Below are 10,785 nucleotides of genomic sequence, written 5' to 3' on the forward strand. Positions count from 1 at the left end.
TATATTGGTTACCGCGTCTCTATTCATTGCGATAATACAGTCACTTTACCACAGACATCAAGCGAATAGGTTACGTCTACTCTCTCAACCAGGCTGCTGTATTCAATTTGATTTATTGTTTTCACTAAACGAGGATAAATACTTTTTTACATGGATATATGAATAAGAGTATTCGGTAAGGTAAGAACGTTTCAGTTACTTTGTTTTGTGTCGTAATTATTTCTTAATGGTTTCTTAAAGGATTAAATGCGCCATCGATTGAAAGAAGTAATCAAGTGAAAACTTCATAAACTTTATTTCAGCTATGAAGTTATTTCCCTTAGTTTTTCTTTATTCTTTGAATATTATTGCAAAATGATTCAACATCATTATTATTGATTTGAGTGCCTTGCAAATGCCCTGAGCATGATGAAGATAAATCTTACATTGATTTCGATGTAATTTTATCTAAAGTGAGAATACGTATATGGTGACGGAACGTGAACAATACAAGTTGATCTTTCGGTGCAACATTTGGTATGTTTTACGTTACCCGCATGTTTCTAGTTATGAAATGATAATTATATTTTCAAATATATCCAACATTTGCCATTTTTCCTTTTTCTTCGACGTTTAACTTCTTTATCGGATAGTTGCCAAATAAACAATAAATTTTCGACTTCAAATAATATGTCAGAATGCAAGAGAACATTCTAAATTTACATTTATCCTTATGTGGGGTCTGTCTAACGATTTGTCTCTTTATGTTATTGCAGATTGTATAAATCCCGGATGCACATCGTTCTGTATTGCGTATCTTAAATAGGGTAAGTGTCTCAATAAACTAGGATAGAAAATATTCTTTATTTTCAGAGCTTTTTAATTATACTAACAGGCGTTTGCAATTTTTGACCCTCAAAAATAGATCGTGAAGACCGACCGGTACTTTTAATAGGCAAAGTGTGTTAGACATAAAGATGGACGAGGGATTTTTTTTTTTCAAATTTCAGATTCAAAGTCTCTGCCAATGGTGTGGATCTGGTGACAGCCTTTATGATTCGTTTATTTTTAATTAGATAGTTTAGATAGTTTATTGGTTTCCACAATATCTCATTTTACAAAGAGTATTGAAAATGATTATTTTATACATGTACATACAATACCGGTACACACTATTCAGAATATTATCCATTAAGTTTAACTTAAGAGATAAAGTGGCGGACAAATTCTCTTCGAAGAAAGAAAAAATCACAGTGAAATATGATCACAACTGCTTTCGAAAAAACATTTTAGGGGCAATTTCAATACTCTATTCTATTCCCCATATAAATCATGTTCGGATTTCTTAAGACATCTTTGTTATGTTCGCACTTTTCAAAATGTCACGTTCGAGGCAAAGAAAGTAGGATGACTTTTACAAAAGTATAAGTGTAAATGAATGTACGTCTTCAAACATCTGTCATCATCTATACGTCATGAAGAGTATTAAGAACCTCACTTTATTCTCCACCCCCCCCCCCCTCCCTCTAGCATCAAATTGGGAAGGATAACAAACGCTCATCTGTCGTACATCTGACAACCATCTCATCCAATTATACCAGCTGACTTGTTTCCAATCATGCCGAGCTTGAGCACGCAATCGAGCAAGACATCGCTGTCATGGCCGGGACATCCCATGGCCGCAGGTAGCTACATGCTTCAGGCAGCTCAAGAACCTATCCTGGTGACCCACACCAATTTCCAGGGTACAGCGCCCCCCAGTCGCTCCTGCAGTGCAAACAGTGACCGCGCCCGATCAAATGCTAGTGGCCACGCCCGATCACCAACTACTGACCGCACCTTTAGCCACACCAGCACTAGGAACACCTCCAACGGTACGCATTACAGGTGCTTCTGCACAGCGGCCGTCTTGTGCTCACTCCTCGCTGTGAGCCTCCTCATCGCTGGTTTGGTTTTCCTGCTCGATGGTGTCGCGTCGACGTCCAGAACGATGGGCATCATCCTCGTCGTCGTTGCTACATTAGTGACAATATGTGCCTTGGTCATATGGAGATACACGTGTCAGCGGCACAAGATAGTCAAGGAAACGCAACAAGACGTAACCTTAAAGTCCGTTAAATCCAACAACAGTCCATCTTACGTAGCGCGGGAAATATATCTCTAGCTAAAAATGGCATGTGATTGCGAAAGACTTAATTGAATTTATAATAATTTGTAACAAACTTCGACTTCTGTTAACCTGGGTCAGAAATAACGGTATTCTGTTTTATCAAGCAGTACTAGTGATTTGGAGCGTTACGTCACATCAGGAGTTTACATAACGCTCTGTTGTCTCGCCAGTCAATTATGTTCTCTTTTGTTTCCAACCAGTTAGTGTTTTGGGGAGAGTTGTTTCCAAGAAAAGCATTTTAATGTTAAAATGTAATTCATGTAGTTCCTTGGGAAATGGGGAACATGTTCATATATTAGGAAAGATTCCCCCTCTCCTTTGTTTAAAGGTATACATTTGAGCTAATTAAGTTGGAGTGCTGCTATTGATAAATATGATGTGTTTCATGCAGCAAGACATACAACAAAAAGCGACCCAAATATATCTCTAAAAAATAAGTCTAAGGGCAATTATGGCGTAAAGTGCATTTCGTATAAACGATCAAAAAGCAGAAAATGAAGAGTCAAAGCTACGTTTAATTTTTTTTAAAGTGGATTACTCGGTTTTGTAGAAGTCAAAGCACAATACATTAAAAATTAAATATCTAGGCATATTATAACAACACTTTCTGCTATTAGTTGTCATGTATCTCTGTGTAATATGTGCATTTGAAACATTTTAATCATGTTTTCCCCCAGTAATGCTACTTGGTATGAATTTACTAACATTGAAGAAGAAGAAGAAGAAGAAGAAGAAAGATAAGGGAGAAGGAGAGTAAGAAGAAGAAGATGAAAAAGAAGAAAGAAAAAAGCACGAAAGAAGAAGAAGAAAGAAAGAGATAAAGGAGAAAAATAAAGAAACAAAGAAACAAAGAAAGAAGAAAAAGGAGAAATGAAAGATCGAAAGAAGAACCCCAAAAAAAGAAATAAAGAAAGGGAATGATAAGCTGAAAACGATTGTGCAGTACATCGCAAAAATTTTACCACAACGTCGATCTTTGTTTTACAGCTTATATATATTCATGCAAGTATATTGGCATATTCCATTTTGAGGTAAATAATTCAGGTTGAATCTCATTATGAATTCATTACCCGTCAACCGTAATGGTCAAATTTATTATTCTATTGTTGCAAGTCAGCTATTGGTATGATGGGGAGGAATATAAGTCAAACAATTATGATTTGTATTCTCCATGTAGGAAAGCTTTCGGTATCTTTTCCGTCTTTTATTGACGGATAATCTCATTAGTGGTATAAATTAGACAGGAGACCTATAATTTGTTGTTGAGTGATCAAGCTAATGATAAACCTGAAACGGGGCACTTTTCATGTATCATCTTTATTTTCCGTCAAATAAATTCAACAAATTAAACAGGAACTGTAATTATGGTTCGCAGAGCTTATTACTTGTAATGAACTGCATTTTGTTATAGAAAATTTGGTATGCACTCGACGTATATAATATATCTTTAAAAACTGCTTCTTGTTCCTTACCAATTGACATTTTTGAAAGAAATCGAGGAACATACATCTTAAATTTTGATAACATACTTGTTGTCCTTCTCCATGAAATTGGAAAAGGTAATCTGTATAAATTATATTGCAATGAGTAGTTTCCATGCACACTTAGCATGGAGTCGCTAAACCAAAAGGTGTTGTGTAACGATGTAGTATTGGCACATGTACGGTCAGGCGCGTACGCAGGATTTTTTCAAGGGGGGGGGGTTTTAACATTTATAAATCGGTCCGAAAATTTCGCAACGACTCAGCCAGCCGCTGAATAAGCGGGGGGGGGGGGGGGGGGGGGTAAGAGGACACATTTTTTTTTTTTTTTGGGACCTCAAAAAAAAAATCCAAAAGGGGGGGGTTTTAGGTTTTTTTTAGGGGGGTTTACACACAAATAATTTCCAAAGGGGGGGTTTAACCCCCCAAACCCCCCCCCCCCCCTGCGTACGCGCCTGTGTACGGTCCAGACATCGCAATTTTACCTCATCGAAATGCTACAAGGATAGCAATAAAAAAGATATGAAGGAAAAAAAAACCTACTAAGGGATAAGGTATATTAGAGGACATGGAATAGTAGTATTAGTAGTAGTAGTAGTATAGTAGTATTAAAATGCTACATTCGAAGTAGCGTAGCAACAATTACCTACGGTGACAGTTCGGGATGGTAAAGGGGTAGATTTTGCATTCGATCTAGTGTGTCACGTTTCTAATATATTTTGTCTGAAGAAATGCTGCTGAAATACGTCATAACATACGCCGAGGGTTTATCGCCCTGTTTCCTTTTATCGGACGATAAATGGTTTAGAGTTCTGGACGAACGAATTGATCTATGTTTTTTTTTTTTTATAATTGCCTCATTGAAATATTTTTATTGTTTGATTAATTATTTCCATTGTTTTGTTATTGATATTTCGAACATATAATTAAAATGCTTTCGACAATATAAGTTGCATAAATTTGATTTTTATGTATGAATTATCTATGATTGAACGTTGTTTTACTTAATATTAAAGATACTGTTTTTATCTTAAACCTTTGAAAAGCAGATTAATTGTTAAACCATTTCTTAACATCATACCGACACTAAAATGATAATTTTGTAACTGTGCATGAATAGGGAGCGATTTTGTGAAAATATTATAAGCTGTCCAATGTATCATGCATTGCGTTTTTTCCAGTTGCCCTTGGACAATAATATTGTACAAAACTAAACAAAAAAATGACTCACGTTCTACAACGAATTTCAAATTTGACTGAAATCAATACTTTACCTTTTAAATATTGAGGGTTATAAAGTTAAACTTTCTCCCCATCTAGTGAACAAAATGACAAACATTATGTCGGTCTTATAAATAATATGTGCTGTTTAAAATGCTTCGAGTACATGACGTACATAAGGAAAACTGTCTGCGTTAAAAGATGTGGTCATACATCCACTATGTCTATACATATACTTTTGTCAGTTTTATCATCATGTAATTTCATCGTATGAAAATATTATACTGAGTAGTGGATACATTTGGGAGTTGAATTCCCCCAACAAAAATGGACGCTCAAAAAGGATGATCAACCTATACAGAGATTTCCATGTGAGGACAGAAACTAGTGACATTCAGATGAGAGAGTTGATTGTCCACTTTAAATAACTGTCTCGCGACTGTCATGGCTGCATTGTGATGGTTGTCAAGTCTCTCGGCTGGTGGTAATTAAGACGAGTGGTATGTCAGAAGTTCATCGAGGCTTTCAAAGGGGCTTATCTCCGGTATATAGACCATAATAGCTAGCACGTTTAGTATCTTCTAGCAGTCGAGTACAGTTCATGGCCCATTAGAACTTATATCAGCTGCTACTGTGTTTAATGTCGATATGTAGTTGGAAATGGAAATACTAATTTTTTATAACACTGTATATTGACAAAATATTCAAACCAATAATTCAGATGAATCTACATTGATTGTAATCGTTTTAAATGCCAATATACAAACGACTTTAATGGTCAATACTTGGAGCTTTAATTCAGGATTCAGGAATGGTCAACTAGGAAATACTGATATGAAATTTACATTACAAAATGAAGCAGTCGCCTTAAAACTGAAAGAGAAGAGAAAAGGAGGTTCGTGTTGAATTGCGCCAGGTATAATTATGTTTGGTACATAAAATGGTACGAAGTCGAGGCAAGGAGTTCTGGAATCTCCTTGGTCGAGGCCTTTTATGTTTCATTCGTGCATGCTTGAGGCAGTGATAGGTTTAATGGATCATAACATCACAAATCATCAGGATACATTTTGTTTACAACGCGATAGCGTGGTGATGGCAGGTAACTACTGTCGTATCTAAAATTGATGAACTGGGGGGGGGGGGGGGGAGATCCTCCACCGGCCGGGAGTGTGTCTCGACAGTTGCACGTGCCGCAGACCCATTGCAAGTTGCATTTTCATTCTGCTGGACTGTCAGCTATAAGGCGGGGGGGGGGGGGGCGTGTAGGAAGGTTTATGGACTGTTTCCAAAGTTGGATACTTCATTAACGTTGTAATTTCTGATTAAGGTGCTCCATCATACGTTTCGGTGGTAATCGCTCCGTGATTTTTCTTTTTTTTTTCGTCAAAGAAAATAATGGTTAGGGATGAAATGGGATGCTAGGTTGACTTTAGAATTAGATATTGGTATAGTATTTGGTCTAGGGATGAAGTTTCCAAATCGATTTGTGTAGGAAATGCGGAACAATCGTCATAGGAGCATGGCAATGATTATATCCCCAGGCCAGGAGGAGGGTGATAAAAGTTATAACGACCGTTGCCCATCGCTGTGGTATTAATTAGAAAACGAGGAGGCACGATGTGGGATCTTCTTCGACTGTGTAAACATTCACTACTCTCCAGCGTCAAAGAGTACATGATGTTAAGGTTATAAACGGGACGATTCGAGCACATTCCCCCTGATCGAAACTACTTCCCTATAATGATTTATGATTTCAGTCCTATCTTCAGAAGATGTAGAAACATTTTTATTTATCATCATTCTCATTTCTTTTAATAAGCGCAGGGGCTCATCCTGCCCCATAAAATCTTGAACAATTAAAGATAAATAAAGGTACGTGAAAAAAAATGTGTAATTACTGTGAAGAAGCATTCCATACCTTATAAAAACGAAGTGTCTTCCTTAAAATTTGAAAGACATGATTTTCGCCTCAATTTTCAATGTAGGTAGATGCATGACCTTTAAATCTTGCATTATTCAAGAGCAATATGATTTTTATGGCCGTCATCATGATTTCGATGTATATGGTATTATGTAATCATGATATTATAATAATTTAAACGCGGTATATTAGTCAATAAGAAAAAGAACACATCTTTAAATCTTAAGGATTTTTTTCAAACAGATGTGAACGGATTAATGTTGGCCTGTATTCATTAACATGAACTTCGAGTAACGAAAACGTAATGATATCAGTTTAAATTTGACCTTTTGATTAATGATAAATGTCTCAAAATGTATAAGCGGTGAAAGGTGAGTAAGTAAAAGCACGTTGGGAACCCTAGTAAATAGGGAAAGAGAGAAGATAGAAGGGAGAGGATAAAATATTAAATAAGGCGAAGTAGAGAGAGAGAGGAGGAGGATTAGGCGACCAAAAGGAAATTAAGATGTTTGCTAGAGAATAAGAGAGAGAGAAAGAAAGAAGGAGAGTGAGAGATAGATAGATAGATAAACAGACAGACAGATATATATATATAGCTGGATATATAAATAGATAGATAGATTTTGATATGATTTGATTTGATTCGATTTATTGGTTTCTGCATCTTTTTTCTTTTTTTCATCATACATTTTCATGAACACAATATGGCTTGATACAATATTTCAGATGGATGGTCAGATAGCTGCAAAGAGAGGGATAAAGAAAAAGAGAGAGAGAGAGAGAGAGAGAGAGAGAGAGAGAGGGGGGGGGGGAGGAGGGGCGGTTACGGAGAGAAAGAAGATCGAGAGGGAGAGCAAGGGCAAATGGACATACACATATGGAATAGCCTGAACGACGACGCCGACACACTACATTGTCGAGTCATGTACTAGTAATACACACCCGTCATCGCGACTGGTAGACAACTGACATTGCCTGTGGTGGTGTAAGGGGGGAATTCCCGGGATGCCTTAGATGTTTTTATCATTTACCCGGGAGCTTGCTGAAGTCAATCAGTATCGCTTCACACTCTCACTTCTATAATTTAATATCATCTATTGCTAAAGCGTAAAGTTTATTGCAAAGACACAATCCATACCATGGTAGCCCTTACTTAGATGTAAGTAGGTTTTATGTTTAGTATTAACAAAATATATATGCCGCAAATATATTTGGCCGGAATATTAATATAAAATTAGAAATAAACATTCCACGACAAGGGTACTATTAATATGGATTAAATTGAATTGTCATAAAAGTATGCGTGGGCGCGGAACCTCACACTTTTTTAGTGGACCTGTATATAACACAGGAGCATTTACTGTTCCTTCTCATGCTCACCCCACCTCCTTTCAAAAAACGCTACAGAGCTGAGTTGCTGATGCGATATAAAATATATTAAAGTATGACCCTTTTATTAAATCACTCAACGCCCTATTACCCCCCCCCCCCAACCCCACCCCCGCCGCCCACAGAAAAAGAAAACATTGTTGTTCTAATGCAGTTTGATCAACTAATAACGAGCTCAATTAATGTTCATACAATTGTCGCAGAGTGATAAGGAAAGCAAAATTCTTCGTCATCTGTTCAGGAGATGAGGTCTTGACGACAGATTCCACTTGCTACGAGCAGGTATTCGGCCCTCTCCAGTCTCATTCGATTCAGTTGATCTTAAAATGTTATGCCTCACTTACTAGTACGATATAAAATCTACTGCAAAGGTGACGTCGGGCTAGGATCACTGGACCAGTTGACCCCATTCTCAGTGATTAAACATGATGGAGAGGGTGGGGTATGTGGTCTCTCGTGGGTGCGCAATGGATGAGAAAGAGAGGGGAAAAACATTTATGTCTCAGTTACGTGTATAACGTCTTTATGCGGAGTTATTACATTTAACAAAAGTTTGGCACATTTATACAAAATAGTTTTTTATTTTTTTATTTATGAACATAGCCTACCAGGGGCGGACCCACGTAGCAATTTTTCCGGCCCGGCCCCCCACCCCCAAGCTCCCTAAAAAGGTTTTTAAAAAATAGGATAATAACGTAAAGTTAACCTTTATAAAACAAAACACAAAAGCGCCCCCCCCCTCCCCCTTATTCGCCGGCCGGCTGAGACGGCACTAAATTTTGTATTAAGATTTAGCTACCCCCCCCCCCCCCCCTTGACGCCGGCTGGATCCTCTGCAGGCGTGGATCCACGGGGGGAGGCTGACGGGTCAACAACAAAAAAAGAATAAAAACAAAACAAAAATCTCACGAATTAGGTCCAAAAAAAAAAAAAAATAGTGGTCTCACCCCCCCCCCGCTTATTCACCGGCTGACTGAGTCGGCGCAAAATATTTCCTGAAAAATTGGACCAAAAAAAGGGGTCTCCTACCCCCCCCCCCCCCCCCCCCCCCCCCCCCCCCCCCCCCCCCCCCCCCCCCCTCGCTTATACCATTGATTAAGCGGTTCCTTCTCGTTTACCAAAATAATAAATACTGATCACAATACGACATTGAATGATATGCTTCATTTGATATAGCGTTTTCATCATATTCGTTATTTTGATCCTTTAAAACATCTCACTGCTCTAGAATGAATCGATGGGTACTTTTAGGAGTACCCCCCCCCCCCCCCATCCCCCCATCTACCTTATTTACACCAAACGAAATGAAATGAATTGCTATTTTGTGTACTGATCTTCAACACTTGAAACTCATAACTTTCTCATTCTTCAAAGTTTTCAATTTTTTTCAATTACTTTATTTTCCTCCTCCTATTTTCAAATACTTCTATCAAGGTATACCTGATATTGTCGGAGGGACAATGGGAGGGGGTCATTTTGAAGTAGAGTACACCGTGCTTTTACATTAAATTTACGATGCTCCTCTGCCCCATGAATGCCCCATTATCTGCAAAGAAAGTATGAACAATTTCATGTTGGCGAATGGAGAGTTTATTTCAATGCATCGGCAAATATATTAAAAGATTAATCAGCAATTATAAACAAATGCAAACAGAATACATTCAACTGGGACATCTTTCCGACTATGTCTAGCATAGTAGGCCTATATGGAGTCATGTGAGAGTTGGTGGGAAGGAGTGAATGCACTACCCATGAACTGCCAAGGGAGCATTGTGTAAAACAAAATGTAAAGAAGGAAGGACGGAAAGAAATAAAGAAAGAAAAGGAAAAGAATCAACGAAAGAAAGAAAAAAGAAGAAGAAAAAAAAACGCTGTAGAAGAAGAAGGAGAAGCAGACATGAAGAACAGAAAACATTCGACAAAATTTGGATTTTAGACTTGGTGTTCTTCATGACAGTTTCATTCTCTTTTAATAATAATTACTACCTACAGATGGCGTACTTTCGAATATTTCCTGTGTCTGTTCGGCGATCTCACGCATAGTGTAACACGTCGCTTGTCTCTTTCCCGCTCTCTCTCTCTCTCTCTCTCTCTCTCTCTCTCTCTCTCTCTCTCTCTCTCTCTCTCTCTCTCTCTCTCTCTCTCTCATATTTCTCTCTCTCTTTTTCACTCCCACTCCCCCTTCCTCTACCCTCTGTACTGCGTCTTCACTTGAAAAATATCTATTATGTTACAGATGTGCTAATTATTTGATTGAAAAGACATAATAATAAAAACTGATTGTTCATATAATGCGTTTCGAATTGTATTTGTCGGAAGATGACCGTTTTTTGAGAACATTTCACTTGTAGTTCTTTTATCTGAATTAGATCAGGGATATGTGAGTTTAATGTCATACTCATAGTCTCCAAATTCTTGTTTTATATGTTACAATAATAATATGTTCTCCTCCTATCGTTTGAAAGAAGTTTAATCACCTTCCCACATCAGATCTATAGGAGAATTTCTTTTTAAAATACCGTATAAACATGTTTGGTGTGCAATGGTTCGCCCCCTCAATACGTTGTCCAAGCTTTACGTTCCGGCGCGCCTGTTTAGAAAATAAGTAAACGGGCACTTGGGCC

General features: G+C 37.7%; 1 protein-coding gene across 1 annotated transcript; it reads left to right on the top strand.

Moving 5' to 3' along the window:
* Positions 1 to 741: 741 nt before the first annotated feature.
* On the top strand, positions 742 to 2,398 carry LOC105442554. The gene is made up of 2 exons (XM_030985018.1): positions 742 to 806; positions 1,510 to 2,398. The coding sequence occupies exon 2, from the start codon at positions 1,598 to 1,600 to the stop codon at positions 2,141 to 2,143; it is 546 nt and encodes a 181-aa protein (XP_030840878.1). The 5' UTR covers positions 742 to 806; positions 1,510 to 1,597; the 3' UTR covers positions 2,144 to 2,398.
* The last annotated feature ends 8,387 nt before the right edge of the window (positions 2,399 to 10,785 follow it).

This window comes from Strongylocentrotus purpuratus, unplaced genomic scaffold (genome assembly GCF_000002235.5).
Source record: "Strongylocentrotus purpuratus isolate Spur 01 unplaced genomic scaffold, Spur_5.0 spur5_scaffold_14, whole genome shotgun sequence".
NCBI lineage: Eukaryota > Metazoa > Echinodermata > Echinoidea > Camarodonta > Strongylocentrotidae > Strongylocentrotus > Strongylocentrotus purpuratus.

Bases quoted from the DNA above. Each gene is read 5' to 3' on its own strand.
- LOC105442554 (XM_030985018.1), top strand. From the start codon at position 1,598: ATGCCGAGCTTGAGCACGCAATCGAGCAAGACATCGCTGTCATGGCCG.